The sequence below is a fragment of the Danio rerio genome, chromosome 4 (genome assembly GCF_052040795.2).
Source record: "Danio rerio strain M-AB ecotype USA chromosome 4, GRCz13ab, whole genome shotgun sequence".
NCBI classification, from domain to species: domain Eukaryota; kingdom Metazoa; phylum Chordata; class Actinopteri; order Cypriniformes; family Danionidae; genus Danio; species Danio rerio.
In genome coordinates, this window is record NC_141024.2 from 1,362,261 (window position 1) to 1,379,926 (window position 17,666).

The 17,666-nt window shown below is 35.5% G+C and overlaps 1 protein-coding gene and 1 long non-coding RNA gene across 9 annotated transcripts in view; one reads left to right on the forward strand and one right to left on the reverse strand.

The window, feature by feature from the left end:
• Positions 1 to 17,573, reverse strand: part of upf2 (UPF2 regulator of nonsense mediated mRNA decay) — a 24,236-nt gene extending 6,663 nt beyond the window's left edge. For 2 of the 8 annotated variants that reach the window (XR_015942131.1, XM_087247742.2), the window contains exons 1-16: positions 17,238 to 17,573; positions 17,003 to 17,140; positions 14,039 to 14,404; positions 13,057 to 13,836; positions 10,554 to 10,714; positions 10,149 to 10,325; positions 9,828 to 9,965; positions 9,171 to 9,274; positions 8,104 to 8,189; positions 7,890 to 7,998; positions 6,306 to 6,419; positions 4,679 to 4,795; positions 4,409 to 4,594; positions 3,929 to 4,132; positions 1,838 to 2,113; positions 131 to 314 (exon numbers count right to left, since the gene is read on the reverse strand). Coding sequence is in view for 3 of the 8 variants with exons in the window: in XM_087247742.2 (XP_087103868.2) it covers positions 131 to 314; positions 1,838 to 2,113; positions 3,929 to 4,132; positions 4,409 to 4,594; positions 4,679 to 4,795; positions 6,306 to 6,419; positions 7,890 to 7,998; positions 8,104 to 8,189; positions 9,171 to 9,274; positions 9,828 to 9,965; positions 10,149 to 10,325; positions 10,554 to 10,714; positions 13,057 to 13,836; positions 14,039 to 14,397 (2,995 nt within the window). In the remaining 5 variants the exon portion in view is untranslated. Of the gene's footprint in view, positions 1 to 130; positions 315 to 967; positions 1,158 to 1,382; positions 2,114 to 3,429; positions 3,645 to 3,711; positions 4,133 to 4,408; positions 4,595 to 4,678; positions 4,796 to 6,305; positions 6,420 to 7,889; positions 7,999 to 8,103; positions 8,190 to 9,170; positions 9,275 to 9,827; positions 9,966 to 10,148; positions 10,326 to 10,553; positions 10,715 to 13,056; positions 13,837 to 14,038; positions 14,405 to 17,002; positions 17,141 to 17,233 lie in introns of those variants that run through there. The other 6 variants (XR_015942130.1, XM_087247740.2, XR_015942129.1 and 3 more) reach the window with 4 other exon arrangements.
• The window catches only part of LOC148679883 (uncharacterized), a 759,583-nt gene that overhangs the window by 682,011 nt on the left and 59,906 nt on the right, over positions 1 to 17,666 (forward strand). The window lies entirely within an intron of this gene.

A 17,666-nucleotide genomic window follows, 5' to 3' on the forward strand; every position in this document is an offset into this window, starting at 1 on the left:
TAGTGTCCAGCAGAGGACAAACTTGAAGAAAAGAGCAGAGCTTGGATACACTTTATCCCCAACACAACTCAGAATCAAGTATTGCAGACAGTTGTATAATAAATACACACACACACACACACTGTTTTACCCAGTTTGACAAGGAACTCTCTCTCCAGCAGGCTGACGTGAGCGCAGGCCTCCTCCAGAGACGAGCAGAGCTTCATCTTGGGTCTCAGCATCTCCAGTGTGTCTGTGATCATGTACTCGATGTCAATAGGGAACGGTTGATCCTTAGTCCACACGTCCAGACTCTTCTTCCACCAGATGTACCTCTAAAACACACACACACACACACACACACACACACACACACACACACACACACACACACACACACACACACACACACACACACACACACAGGTTTTAAATACATTTAACATCATTAAAATATTTTAATATTATAAATATAATGCTAAATTTTACTTTAACCCTTAAGATGTTTGGAATACATCTCGCTTCTCTTTTAAGAGTAGGCGAAACTCTAGGCTAGTTTTAGACAGAAGACGGCACTCTAGGCTAGTGTTTAAAAGCAGATGGCGCTCTAGGCTAGTTTTTACCAGCAGATGGCGCTCTAGGATAAAAGCAGGAGGCATTTTAGGCTATTTTTTACAACAGACGGCGCTCTAGGCTAGTTTATTAACAGCAGAAGGTGCTCTAAGCTGGATTAAACCCGCAGATGGCATTCTAGGCTGGTTTTTAACAGTGGATGGTGCTCTAGGCTAGTTATAATAGCAGATAAGTTCTAGGCTAGTTTTAACCAGCAGATGGCGCTCTAGGATAAAAGCAGAAGGCGCTCAAGGCTATTTTTTAACAGCAGACGGCACTCTAAGCTAGTTTTAACTGGCAGATGGTGCTCTAGGCTAGTTATAACCAGCGGATGGCACTCTAGGATGAAAGCAGAAGGCACTCTAGGCTATTTTTTACCAACAAATGGTGCTCTAGGCTAGTTTTTACCACCAGATGGTGCCCTAGGATGAAAGCAGAAGACACTTTAGGCTCCTTTTTTAACAGCAGATGGCGCTCTAGGCTTGTTTTAAACAGTAGATGGCGCTCTAGGCTTGTTTTTAACAGTAGATGGTGCTCTAGGCTAGTTATAACCAGCAGATGGTGCTCTAGGATATAAGCAGAAGGCACTCTAGGCTATTTTTTTAACAACAGACAGCAGTCTAGTCAAGTTTTTACCAGCACATGGCACCCTAGGATGAAAGCAGAAGGCGCTCTAGGCTATTTTTTTTTTTACCAACAAATGATGCTCTAGGCTAGTTTTTACCACTAGATGGTGCCCTAGGATAAAAGCAGAAGACACTTTAGGCTCCTTTTTTAACAGCAGAGGGCACTCTAGGCTAGTTATAACCAGCACATGGCACTCTAGGATAAAAGCAGAAGGCACTCTAGTTTTTACCAGCAGATGATGCTCTAGACTAGATTTTAACAGTAGATGATGCTCTAGGCTAGTTATAACCAGCAGATGGTGCTCTAGGATAAAAGCAGATGGCGCTCTAGACTAGTTTTTAAACCATTCACTTACTCACGAACTTGTCATGTACTATAAGTGGTCAAATGTACTTGCACCTCTACTTTTATGCCACAAGATTAATGTAAACACAACACACTATGAACAAGCCATTATTTTAGGTTCTAGTAATATGTGTAAGATCCTGATGGCAAGGAAAATAAGGCTGTTTGTAAAGCACACAGCGCCATCTGCTGATCAAAAGTTCAGAATCAATTCCAGGAGCAGTGGAAAATCTCTGAATCAATGCATCACTCTACGGGTGCCATAAATGCTCACCTGGAAGTAAATGAGGAAGCAGTCGAGCTTCTTCTTGCTGGAGCCGCGGTCGAAGTACTGTCCACAGGTATCCAGAAGTGTGCAGACCATGCGGATGCGAAACAGATGCTCCGGCGGATCCAGAGGACTGGCAGTACCGTCCGTGTTCACCCCGAACGAGATGAAGGAGAACAGAGACCTGAAGATGACAGCAGACTCCACCATACGATAGTTATACAGCTCACCCAGAAACTTGGCACTGCTGATCCGCCGCTGGTTAAACTTGGGCTGATTCACCTGTGAATAAACACACACGAGCACAACTTCTCATTTCAGATCATTGCTGCATTTAAAACATAACTTCTTGTATTTAAATGTTAGATTTTTAGACTTTGATTGTTTTAATCCCATTGTTTTACTTTTCTACAAATAATGCATTTGTTTTATTATTGTGCTTGATTTACTGACAAATGCAATTAAAAGCCTGTACCTTAACATTTAATGTCAATAAAAATGGAAAACATTAGTTGTAAGGCTGAACAATTAATGGTTTCAGCAATGATAGAAGAGTCTCCCGTATTTCAGACTGTTTTGTTATTTTTCCTAGAAAACTCCTGTGATTTCAGCCCCTAACCCCACGCTCCTCAGCTTTTAGGTACAGTATATAACACCCCCGGATCCCCGACTTTGGTATAGTATCCGATCGCAGTGGCTGCCCAAAACCCAGTGCATATACAGTTTCTCAGCTGTATTATTCAGACACCTCACCCTCGACACCTAGGCATCCCCCGCCCCCCATTTGTAACTTTAAAAATGAATAACGATTATTTTTATTAAATCGTTTACACAACAAACACGATGCAATATAATATTACATTTGATCATTCAATTACTGCATGCAAAATACAGATAAACACAATAAAATGCAGTTTATTTAAATAATGTTGATTTCTTTATTAAGTTTATCTGTGCTTGTAAATGGTTTATGTTATTGTATGCATATGCACCCTATATAATTATCACAATCAATCTTAAATTTACAAACAGTTATTCAACAAATACAGTGAAATTGTATTCATAATCACAATATATACATATAAATAAATAAATAAAATCGCTAAATATCCCAATGTTAGATTTTTTCCAATATTGTGCAGCCCTAATAAGAAGCAAAAACCCCATTAAACATTAAAAAAGCTGTCATAAAAAAAAAATTTAATTACCTTCATACATTTTTTTTTACTTAAGGGTAACTTACTCTTTTTTTTTTTTTTTAAATGTGCATTGTATTCTTGTTAACTTTAAAAAAAGAGAGAAAATGTTTGTATCATTCCCTTTGTAGCAGTAATTATCTATTATTATATTATTATTATATTACTACATTATTATGTATTATTATTATTATTATATTATCTATTTTTATTAATTATGTATTATTATCATTATTAATAACAATACACAGAGAAATACATTATATTTTATGATAGTAATAAACCAATAATTCTCACAATTTCTTTAATTTAAGAACATTTTATTTTTATTTATTCATTTATTTTTATTCAGATAATTAAAATTTTGCATATAAATTTTTTTTAAATGTTTAAAAAAATGTGCACGCATATCAGTATATACAGTCTGAAATAATTCACACCCGTGGCAAATTATTATTTAACCAGCTCTTTTTTTTGCCTGGAAATGAGACAGACTGCTTGCAAAACATAACAAAACTATGTGACATTTAAAGGCTTAACTAGGCAAGTTCAGGTAATTAGGCAAGTCATTGTATAACAGTGGTTTATTCTGTAGACAATCCAAAACAAAAGGGGGGCTAATAATATTGATGTTTCTTAAATTAAAAACTGCTTTTATTCTAGCCAAAATAAAACAAATAAGACTTTCTCCAGAGGAAAAAATATTAGAGGAAATACTGTGAGATATTCCTGAATCTGTTCAACATCATTTGGGAAATATATGAAACAGAAAATAAATGATAGGCTAATAATATTGACTTCAACTGAATCAACTGTCTTCTTTTCCTGTGTATTACAATGAAGCAATTAGCACTGTATTAAGCACTCACACAAATATATACACACACACACACACACACACCTCCATGCCGAGGCGAATATCCTCCAGCACTCCGTCCACCACATGAATGCCCACGTCCTCCTGATACGCCACCAGTCCTGCCAGCAGGTTTGCCACACAGTGGATGCTGTTATACTTCACGTTCCAGATGTTGACCATACAGCAGATCAGGTAACCCTTCACCTCACTGTCATGCCACGGCAGCTTACGCATCTGCCTCAAAACCTGAACACACACACACACACACAAAGACATACGATATACACGCATATACGGTTTAATCCTGTACTCTGGTGAAAATAAAACTAAATAGAGTAAAAGTGTCATCATTTGAGGCGAGTGAATGTTTGTATGAATGAATGAATTAATCAGTGACCCTAAATGTCACTCGTGAATTTATGTGACCACAAAACCTTCTCTCTTATGTTGCACATCACGGCTTTGTCAGATTGATCAGTTGTATGTGTTGTGTTTGCGGTTCAGGGTCTCAAACATACACACCTTCTCAGTGGTGACTTTGGACAGGTCTTTATAGAGCAGTTTTCGGATGTACTCCTGCAGCGGAGGCCTCTTCCTGCGCACCGTCTTCTCCATCGGCGGAGGGTTGCAGTAGTAATAGGCGTTTTCCACCATGGTCACGTAGCGCACATCCAGATGCTGAGCCTGCTTCTTGCGCATCATCTGCTCCTGTAAACAAACAAACACACACGTGTCAGTGGGACGGAGGAGGCCTCAAGTGTGCATGTGTGTGTGAAAACAGTGAATATGCACCAGCAGGACACTCGTGCGCAGGTGAGAATCTGGAGAGCGGAAGAGGAAACGTCCACACGTCTCCAGCAGCGTGCAGGCCATCTCGATATGATGATGAGAGAAATCAGACAGCAGCATCTGCACACACACACACATGCACGCACGCATAAAGAGATGAGAGAGATGCTGGAAAAAACTCACAAATATTCAGGATTCAATGCTTTAAAATTAAATCCAGTACTAATTTACCTATAGCGCATTTCTTTTTTTTTTTTTTTAATATATACCTATAGAGCGTTTAAAAACTTTTACCTATATATAGTATATTAGACACATTTTTACCTAAATATACCGTAAGAGTATTTTACAAAATATGGTCAATTTTTTTATTTATTTCTGTTTTTATTTGCTCGTATTCATGCAGACTTTTAGTATTATTTTCAAATAAAGTGTAATTACATTTTTGCAATTCTGAAAATCATTTTCCCTAGAAGTCAATGAGTACCAGCATTCTTCAAAATAAGAAAAACACACACACACACACACACACACACACACACACACACACACACACACACACACACACACACACACACACACACACACACACACACACGGCTTGACATAAACTTTTTTTGATCACCAGCCACTGTGGCTAGTAGATTTCCAACATTACTAGCCACTCGCCATTTTCACTAGCCACACTTTTGTTGTTGGGAAAATATATTTTATATGCATAAATTTGACTTAGACATGCTAAAATGACTTGATTTAGATGTGTTATGTCCAACATGCCTCCCCATTCATTTAACTTCTTGTGTGTGTTGTGTATTAGCTTGCTCAGTGTGCATGAGCAAATGAGTTGTGTCACAATGCAATCAGTTTTTATTTCACATGACTTTTTACAGCTCAAAATTAAGGATTTACCAAATGTATCTCTGACCACACCAAATAACTATTTCTTAGCCACAATGTTTTAATGTGTCAAAACAAGGGAAATATAGCTGTATAGGTGCACTTTTAAATCTAACAAAACTTTTCTTTAAAAAAACATTAAATTACAAAAAAAATATTTATTATCATGTATCTAAAATATGCTCAGTAATCGGTCCAGGCCAAAAGTCCCAGATCAGCAGTTAACTACACATAAACGGGGAGTAATCTCCCATTAAAGCAATGTTATTGTAAAAAATAAAATGAAACCATATAACCAAAAATAACTAAGCAGCAGGTGATGTGATGCGCGCGAGTGATCATCCTCTCGTTTGTTATTTACCTTCTTTTTTGCTGTTTTGCTCGCGCAAACACAGTTATTTTTGTCAGTCGTGCTGCTTCTCGATTCTAAGATCACATTTGCATGAATATTGGGCCATGCTTATTGTCAAACCCTGCTTTTAAGAAAACTACAATTTAAAAATGATTTTCAACCAAAGTGGCTAGAGGAGGTGTCTGTCTAACCCGCCAGAGCTGAAATCTACCCGCATTTGGCGGGTTTTAATGTAAAGCCCTGTATATATATATATACTTAATAAAATTAATATATATTTTATCCTCAAAATACTCTGACACAAGTCACAAATAGTTTTTTTCCTCCCCTTTCAATACATGTGAGTCCTCAGTGGATGCCATGATCAGACGCTCTGCTCACCTTCAGACAGTGCAGCGTGTCTGTTTTGGAGAACATCTTAAACTTGGCCAACTCTCCGATGAACCTCACCGTCTTATTCTTGGTCTCAATGTTGATTTGGTCCTTCTTTCTGATCTATAAAACACACACAAACGCTCACTGATGTATTTTTGATGTAATGTCCATTTGTAAATGAACACATGCACTGCACATATGCATGTGTAAACGTATGACACACAAATCGATTTGTAATTCCTGATCGCAATAAATAACCTGTATTTAATGTTTATATCTATTTGCATATTCCTGATTATCAAGAGCAACCTGTAGATATCTATTGATAAATATCTGAGTATGGTTAATACAACCTGTATATTGTTTACAGTACATCCATCTGTAAATGTTACCTGTCAGCATTGCACTCATGGTTAGACCTGAACTGCATTTTGCTGCTTTGTACTTGTAAATGTGAAATGACAATAGGGTTTAATCCACTCTTATACATATCTTCAATAGTAACAATGCATGGTGCACAATGTTTATTGGAATTATAGCTGTCATATTTAATAGCCACAGTTCAGAACACATCAGGTTCGTGGAGTTTAACCATAACAGTGTAAACGTTTATCATCTGCATGTGTTTTTAAGGCCTGTGACTGTCTGAGCATTTCAAGAGAGGATTCAGGCACAACAAATTATCCGTTTGAAACTTTAATAAAAATGAATTTACTGTACAGTCTTAATGAAGACTATACTTTAACATTCGATTATATCATTTCTGTCCCTGAATACTGTTAGACTCCCCGAAAAACCATAAAGCAGTGTTCATAAGGGCTGCATGATACTGAGAATATATACAACACTGTTGTTAAGTGTTGCAATAACAATATTTCTTCTTTTACTATGATATGCAATGATCATACTAAAATAAACAGGTAATATCTATTATTCTCAGCTAAATTAAATAAAAAAAACAAACACATTTAGACTTTAAAACACCACGAATAACTGAAAACCCCAGCAGATAATCTGATTCCTATTATTGTCCTCTCTTTCGTCTCAAAAGCATTAGTATTAATTTCAGCTCGTTTCACCACAGGTGGAGATGAAGATAGTAAGGCTTCAGATCTGGATAAACAATATATGCATGCAGCACACAAACTCTTAGCACTTAAAATGCATTCAATTTTGTACACTTCTCAGCGATATGGAGATATCATATACTATTATCCTAATAATTTTGTGATATATTGTACAGCCCTACTGTTAATATCATTTTTATCTTACCTCTGTTGTGTTTCTTTATGCTTGTAATTTGTTTACTACTTTTATGGATAATTCAATCCCATTATTGATTATCCCTATCAATCTAAATTAATTATTTCTAAATGGAGCTATTCAAGTCATCTGGTGAAATAGTTTTCACCTTATAATATATATAGATATGGCAGAAAATTTAAATATTGCATTTTCAGATTTTTCCAGCTGTACTTTGATGCTCTATTTTTGTTCCAGAATGCAGATATTAATGTAATAAAATATCAAACTTCAAAATGAAGCACTAGTAGTGGAGAAGCCAATCCCACAATGCACTACAGCACTCACATGAAATCTGAAGTCTCCTTTGAGCATGGAGCAGAGGTCTTCAGCCACGTCAGACATACACGGGTGAAGAGTGGCCACCAGACGGGCGTAAAACGGCAGCAGATCCAACCTGAAGCACAAATACACACACACACACATCAACACAACTGAAAGAAGATCAGCAGCTCCATCTAGTGGAGAACAGATGAACACACAGTTGAACACAAACACACACCTCTGTCTGGGCACTGTGAACAGAGCACGGACTAACTTCCTGCGGTTTGACTTGGTGTTCATGTTCATGCAGAAGTCCATTGCAGCCTGGGGGAAAAAATATACAGAAAATCTTAACCTTGCAACTATTCAACATTTTTGATTGAAATTAATTGAAGATTAATTAAATCTTTTGATTAAAGACTGACATAACAAACAATGTGTATGTATGTATGTATGCATGTATATATATATATATATATATATATATATATATATATATATATATATATATATATATATATATATATATATATATATATATATATTTTTTTTTTAAATAACATAAAAATAATGAATAACGGAAACAGAAATTAAATAAAAAATAAAAATATATGATTAAAACAAATAATAAAAGAAATAAATAACAATGAATAAATTATAAAATATAAAAAATAAATAAATAATAAAATAAATAACAAAACAAATAAATAATAATATAAATAAACAAATAATAAAAGAAATAAATAACAATGAATAAATAATAACACTAATAATACAATTAATAAACATAAATAAATAACAATTAATAAATAATAACACTAATAAATAATAAAATAAATAAACAAATAAAAATAAATAAATAACAATGAATAAATAATAAAATAATAACAATAAATAAATAATAAAATAAATAAATAAATAACAAAACAAATAAACAATAAAATAAATAAATAATAAAATGGTCATAAAAATTCTAATGAAATTACAAAAGAAAAATTAAGACAACATAAGAAAAATCTCAATAAATTTAAAGTATTTACTGAAAACCGTGAACTGAATTGTTTGCATATATAACGAGTATAAAGAATAATTATAAAATTCAATATATTTAATAAATACACGCTTTTTCAAATAAAAACTAAGTAACCTTTTGAAAATTAAGAAAATATTAATAGCATTAAACACTACAGTATTTAACAAAAAATGTTAAATATTTAACTTCTAATAATTAAGTTAAGAAATCACAAAATTAACAAATCTGTGTGTGTGTGTGTGTTTGAGTTTGTGTGTGTTTTGCCCGTTCACCTTGTCGATCAGGTCTCTGTTAATGCAGTTTGGCAGCTGCTGAATGAAAGCGTCCACGATGAGCTTTAGATGAGAGCCGGTGCTGGCCTCCTCATCCTCCTGCTCTGTAAACACAGCACAATAATGCTTTACTCATTCATGAAACTGACAGTAACATGATGAGCAGCGCACAGAAACACTTACATGATCACACACATTGAAAATATGCAAGGGAGATTAGAATAATGCACTTAGTTATTTTTTTCTAGCAGTTAACAAACAAATTCATAATTCAGAGGGAAATCAAAAATCCCCACAAATAATAATAATATTATATATTTTTAATAATAATTATAACAATTTTATAATTAAAAATCTAATGAGATATCATCTGAAAATCTGACCTAAATTAAAGAAATTAACATATGAAAAATGCAGGATATGAATTTTATAAAATAGTCTTATTTTAAATGTAAACTCAGAATTGAAGCAAGAAAAAAACTTTAAAAAGTCACTTTAAAAAGCTTTTAGTAGCAGTAATGGTAGTGAAAGCATCTCAGAACTTCAGTAAATAAATAAAAAGTAATCATTTTGAGATAACAGACTCAGAAACAATGATTGATAACAGAAGCTGGAGGTTTTGAAGCTGCGCTGATCAGCTTGTCTTGATTATTGTACCTTGCTCATCCAGCAGTTTTTTGGCCAGTTCTTCACTCTCCACTTCATCGGTTGCATCCAGATCCATCGGTTCATCAGCGATGTCCAGCGCCTCCAGCTCCATCTCCAGCTCCTCAGTGCTGTTTCCCTCTCGGCTTTCTGTAACACACAAGCACACACAATTATTAGTTCATCAAAAACATATTAGTCCTCTCCATTTAGCCATACTCGAGTGGTTCAGATATTCTGGAGAATGTTTGAAAAAAGCCGCATTTAGCTAGTTTCCATCCACCTAATTCTGTGCACATTTTCAAATATTGCATAAAAAATGCCTGATGCTACCTTTGCTGCTCTGGCTGCTCTTCTCATTGTCTTTGAACAGGATTGCAGGAACAAACGCTTTCAGATCCACCATGTTCTCATAGAAGTTTCTTGCATCTTCATCCTCCCAGATTCCTCCTTCTAGATCATACTCTCCTGGCTTCCCCGGTGTGAAGATGTCGATGCCTGGACCGTGCTCTGCCACACAAAACACACACGCTGCATGTTGTAAAATACCTTACGATAATACATTTGCATTATTTGGATTTGCCAAATAGAATAAGATCATATTAATTTGATTAGTGTTATGCAATGGTAAGAACTTGATTTGAACTACTTAAAAGTGGACGTTTTAAAAAAAAGCACACTTATGACTGATTTTGTGGTCTCATATGTCAACACAAACTCTCTATGGTGCGGTCGTACCTTCCTGTACGGTTTTGTCTTGGGGCAGTTCCGGCATGTTCTCGTCCAGCAAGTCGGCCAGAGTCTGAGTGTTGGCCAGCAGCTTCTGGTACTGTGTGGCGAACTCCTCGTACTGCTTGTGTCTGTCCTCGCTCAGCTCGCCTTTAGAGTGCAGGATACGTCTGGACACACACAAAACACAAGTACAATGTAATAAAAGTTGTTTTTATACCTGTGTGTGCTGTTGGGTCGTTCTTTATCCACTCTGGGGTGATTTTTAAGGCTTAATTTGGCCACAATTACCTCTGTGTTTCAGCAAGTTTAATGATCTTGCTGATAAATTGTATTTTGACACATATTTTGGGAAAATGCTTCGGAATTATCAAAAACTCAACAGTAGACTGGCCAAATTTACTCCCCTTTGGTTATGTTGGGGACTGTTTTTACCCCATTGACTTCCATTATAATCAAATTTTTCGATTGCAAAGCCATGACAGTATAATCATGCATTCTTGATTGATTGTTGCTGGTTTTCCCTGTTGAGAAGATCTACAATTTGTCATTTTTATGCATTTGTCATTTTAAGTCTCAAACGTTATATAACAGGGCTGCATGATATTGGAAAAAATGACATTGTGATATTTTATTTTTCTACAATAGATATTGCAATATTTAGTATAATTTCACCATATAAAATAAATAGACCTATTTGGTAGGAATTTATAATTGTAGATACATTGGGATGATTTTATAAGAGAAAGCATCTGCAAAAAATACAATAAACCAATTGCAAACATTGATAAATACAGTGAAGCAATGATACTGTACTAATGAAATGCACAGTGCTTTATAATTTTCTGGAAGTCTAGCAATCTTCAGATAGACAAATTTTAAAATGTAGAATAACACTATAGTTTTAATATTTACATAAATATAATAATCTTTCATAAAGTTAGAGACATCCCTTCTTATGCCTGGATAAACTTTATAGTTAAACATAGCAATGACATTAAATACAGCTCCTGGTCAATTATAATTAGAGATGTAACTGATTTCACTATTAACCATGATTTAATTTGGCATGGTTAATTCATCATAAAGGCTTCTCAACAGCATGTTTATGCATGGAACAAAACTGTGACAAAACCGCGAGTCACAAGACAAGAACTGCTTTATACTTTGTAGGGATTTTACACATCCATACAAAATCCATACACACACGTCTTTCGGATGAGACGTTAAATCGAGGTCCTGACTCTCTGTGGTCATTAATAATCCCATGGCACTTCTCGGGAAAGAGCAGGGGTGTAACCCCGGTGTCCTGGCCAAAGTCCTTCAATCGGCCCTTACGATTATGGCCTCCCAATCATCCCCTTCCACCGAATTGGCTCTATCACTGTCTCTCCACTCCACCAATAGCTGGTGTGTGGTGAGCGCACTGGCGCCGTTGTCCTGTGGCTGCCGTCGCATCATCCAAGTGGATGCAGCACACTGGTGATGGTGTGGAGAGACCCCCCTCATGATTGTGAAGCGCTTTGGGTGTATGGTCATACACAATAAGTGTGCTATATAAATACACATTACATTACACAATACATAATATAGTTGATCAAAAGTGCCTTTCAGACTGAGGTTCAGGAGCCTTTGTCTACATTTTTTTACTTTAAAAGGGAAATTCTTATCTAATATGATGCTTAAATTTACATTAGACAAATACTATTTTTAACTCTTAATTTACTTATTTATTTGTTTTTCTGTCATTTATTTTCAGTGTAAAATTATTACTTTGGTTTAAATGCCAAAAACTTTCACTTATTTTTAGTTCCAGAGAATTTTTATTTTTATTTTTTATTATTATTATTATTATTATTTTGTGCAGTATAAATTGGTTACTGAGCAGCAATAAATAACACTTTCAAATAGAAGTTTTCATGTGATTTACTAAATTAGTAGTGTTCTGAAATTACCGAATACATAATAATCATGATAATCGTGAAACCGTGATTATTCCTCAGACTATAATTGTACAACCACAATCTATAATTGTTGCATCTGTTGAAATAATATATTATGCAGCCCTATTATATAACATTAATTAGGTTTTTACTCCGTTTGGCTACAGAACAAACCACTGTTGTCCAATGACTTGCCTAATTAACCTAACATGTCATTAAATGACACTTTATGCTGAATACTAGACTCTGGTACAATAACTAGTAAAATATTTTGTGCTGTTATCATGACAAAGAATAGATAATTTAGCTATTTATCAAATATTATATGTTTAAAATAGTTTTATTTATTAAACTATATTTATATCTTCTTTTTTAATGCAGATTAAAATAAACATTGCCTCTCCATTAAACAGCATTCAGGAAATGTTTTAAAAAGAACATACATTTAGACAAACATCGGCATATTAAACATTTTATAAATAAAAAAGTAATTAAATATGATATAAATATTTGATATCTTTTTTGTAATGCAGATATGAAGAATGTGAACTGATCAGACAACAACAGACCTGTTCTGCCTCTCGATGTTCTGCAGCTCCCGGTGGTCTTTCTTCAGGTGTTTGGTGAGCGAGGTGAAATACTCGCGCAGCAGGTTCTGGAAGGGCTGCTGTTTCTCCGCATTGATGATCTGGCTGGGAGGGAAGGACAGGCTGTACTTCTCGGCTGCGTTTTTAACTTTGCGTGGCACCAATCCGGCGATGTCATCTCCACAGTGCTTACAGAAGCTGATAATGACGGAGACGTGAGTGTGAGTCTCTCGATCGGCAGCGATTATATTTTTCAGCTGCTCGTAGATCAGCGACAGGCCTTCTTTATCCGTGAACAGCCCAACAATGGTGAGCTCTGCGATGAAGCGCAGGTCGGTCCGCAGCTTGCTCACATTAGGCGTCTTCTCCTCTTTACGTGCCTCAAAATGTCTCTTCCAGGCGGCGAGAAGAAGTGGTGCGAACTCTGCGTATCTCTGGTGGAAAAGCGAGCAGAGATGAACTGCACAGCCTACATCAGAGATCTTCAGCTTGGCCTCCACCATAGAGCTCACGGCCTCCCCGATGTATTTGCTGAGGTTGAGTGAGTCGAAGTCTTGCGATAAGGAGCCGCGCTGTTGTTCTGTGAGCGTGCGGAGCTTTTTGACAAAAGCAGTGTTTTTCTTGAGGCTGGAGTCCAGGCGGCTGAAGAAAGCCTCTTCTGGACGGGTCTCCTGAGCGTGCTGGTTCTTCACTCGCAGGTCTTTTCGGCCATGGTGTCGCTCCCAGGCCTCCTGCTGGAGCTGATCCGCTTCCTCCTTTTCTCTGAACACACACACACACACACCATTTGAAACAGGGCTGCATGTTATTTGAAAATCTAATATTGCAATATTTGATTGTTCTGCCATATATGCACAAAACACACATCAGAAACATGCATGGCCTGCAATACAGAGTTTGTAGAGATCAATTTGCGGCCATCATTGTTTTATGAAGGTAAAGATAAACACTGCAGTCCTCTCACCTGATCTGTGCGGCCTCCTCCTCCCTCTGCCGTTTGGCTTCTTCCTCCAGCAGTTTCTTCTCCTGTTCCTCCAGCCGTTTCTTCTCCTCCTCCTCCTTCTTCCTCTGCTCCTCCTCAGCTCTCTGCTTCTCCTCCTCTTTCTTCTTCCTCTCTTTCTCCTCCTTCTTCCTCTTCTCCTCCTCAGCTCGTCTCTTCTTGTCCTCCGCAGTCTTTCCTCCGTCCTTCTTGCCGCTCATCTTGTTCTCCTCTTTGTTTTTGTCTCTGGAAGCGCCGCTCGGTCGCTCTGCGTCTCTGTCCTTGCTGAACGAGCCCGTCTCTCGCTCCTCCATGTTGACGGACTTCTTGCGCTCAGCAGGCATACTGCCACTGCACAACACAAACAATAGTTCACTATGACATGGAGAATATACATTATTTTAAATATGCTTAACATCATGCCATGCTGCTTAAAAAACATTTAGCACTTTATTTATTTATTTTTTAAATATTTACTAATTGAGTTTTACCATTTACAATTTAAAGCAGTACATTTCGCCTCTCCTAGCACAACCAGGGCATTAAAAAAAAAAACATGAAAATAAAAATATATTGTTCCAGACTTTCTGAGTTAACAGTGAGAAAACAGAGTGCACCTTATTTGTTCAGAGGCTTAACAACATCTAAACAAAGAAATATCCAAGAGGTGCATCTAAATACAAAAAACAAACAAACAAACAAACAAAAAAAAAAACAGGTCATATCATCTTGAATCACAAAACCTTTCAGATATATTAAAGTTACCAGTAAGGGAACACATTAATATGTTCTATTTTTAGTCAATATGTTATTTGAAATGAAGAGTTTGGTAACATTCAATAAGTACAAAATATAAAACAACGTAGAACACTTTAAACAACTGAAATAAGTTCACATTAAATAAAATTCCGTTAATTATATTGTGCAAAACATACTGTTTTGCATTGCAAGGTACATTTTACACATTTTTAAAAATCACATGTTGAAATGCAGAGTTTAATGCTGTCTAGTGCATCCATTTTTACTAAACATTTTGCACTTTAAAATAAAGTGTATTAAAATATATTGTAAACAAAACATTCAACTGTGTTTTAATTCAAAAATCTAATCTGCATTAAAATAATGCATCAAATAATGGTTTATTTGTATCAAATGCTTTGTTCAATACTGTAAGGTGTCTTTGAGTGCCTTGAATTGTGCCTATAAATAAATAGCATCAAATAAAATGCACTAATATATTTTGCAATGTAAAAACAAAAGCATGCTTTTTAAATAGCTGACACTTTTACTCAAATTGTGCATTTAAAATGACTATTCGGTATACAATATACACAATTTATATATATATATATATATATATATATATATATATATATATATATATATATATATGTATGTATGTATGTAAATATTTTGCACTTATAATTTTGAGATTCGAGTTTTGCAAAGGACAGATTGCTTATGATTTTACACTGAAAACCAATTCACGTAGCTTTCTTTTATATTTTCATGCTAATCAACATTTCTATTTAAAAATCACACTTAAAATTACTGTGCATGTTTCATTTAGTTTTGCAATGAAAATAGTGTTTACGATTCAATAAGTCACTGTGAATGTCAGTCACTGTGCATTATGGGATGCATGACCATCGTCTGATTTTGTCTGTTGTATTCTGTGCATTTTATTTCGTAAAAGAAAACATGAAGATCAGTAACACCATATAATACAATATGTTTATATATATACACAGATAGCAGATGGGTTAAGAACTATCCCCTCTTCAACCAAGTATGAGTTCAAAACAACATCAGCACTATTTAACTGACTGTGAACAATGCTGTACTTTGATAAGCATTGGCTGTAATATGATTTCCTGATTTAGATTTAGCAAAGAATACTTTTTACATATTAAAGAGATATTTTACTACAACTTTAACACATCATTAAGAAGAAAGTCCACATGTGAGACTATAAAACCAACTTTACTTCAGCATCAGGATGGAGCAGTTTTCATATTCGCACATTTTTGAACAGTGACAACTTGTGACATGATCTCGATATTATTTACCATGCTACTTTTGGATATTCAGTCTGAAATACAATGCAAGTATGAGTTCAAAACAACTTTAGCACTATTTAATCGACAGTGAACAATGCTGTACTTTTACAGGCATTGACTGATAATATTTCTCTATTTAGCATTCGCAAATAATACTTTTCTGGAATTATATCAAGGAGAAACTCCAAATGTGGGAATGTAAAACTAACTTTACCTTAATATCAAGCTTCAGGTATGTGTAAAATTATATAATCACGCATTAACACTAAACTCTGCATGAAGATGCCTGTTCATGAGCAGAAATGAACACCTTCTGGTTACTTCAAGAACATCAACAGCTCATATTCAGGAGAACTGCTGCTTTCAGTTCTTCCAGTACGCAAAACTAACACAAAACAAACTCAGGTACCTTTAACTCAGCTGGGGATGCTGTGTGATTTAGAATTAGCAAAGAATACTTCTGACACATCAAGGAGATATTTAACTAGTACTTTAACTCTTATTAATAGGGAGAAAGTCCAAAGGAGCAAATATAAAAAAAACTTTACTTCAACATCAGGATTGAGCTGTTTTAATATTCGCACATTTGTTTATTTTTGAACAGTGACAACTTGTGACATGATCTGTATGTTTACCACACTACTTTGAAAATTGGGTCAAAAATAACATGCAAGTATGACTTGCATATTGACTGTGAACAATGTACATTGACTACTAATATGATTTCCCTATTTAGCATTTTCTGAAATTATGTTGAGAAAGTCTAAATGTGGTAACGTATAACCAACTGTACCTCAATATCAGGCTTTAGGTGTGTGTGAGATCAGATAATGACGCATGAACACTAAACTCCTCATGAAGATGCATTTTCATGAGCAGAACTGAATACCTTGTGGGTATATCAGAAACATCAACGGCTCAAATCCAGGATTTCAGTTCTTTCAGCGTGCAAAATTCATAGAAATGAACTCATGCACCTCTTGATCTCAGCTGCGGATGCCGTGCGCGGTGTGTGATATAATAACGCCTATCAACAAACAAACAGACCAACCCACGACATGAAAACAAACAGCAACAGCTGCATAATAAAACCCACATAAACAAACAATATTTACAATACCTGCCTCTGACATCTCAAAAAACAAAGTCACTTGCTGATAAGCAGCTCATTTAAAGCCCAAATCTAACCATTTTACCGAAGCGATTTGATGTTTTAACCGAGTGTTTGGATTAGCTTTAGCCGTTAGCTCCCGTAAGTCCGCTCGTAAATTAAGCATGAGCACGCTTGTCGCGCGAACAGCAGAAATGACTTAAACAGAATACTTTTCTGCAACTCATGTAAACACAGATGTGTTTAATATCAAATATCGAGCTTACCTCATGTGTTTGTTCTAATATTCATAAGTTTAAACTGTAAATGACGGCGGTTGATACTTTTCGATGTGAGGACCCCTGAATGTGGAGCCCCAAACGTGCCTGATCAAAAATATTACTCGCCCACAAGATAGAGTTAAAACAATAATAAACTCTGATAAACACATACAAATAAATGA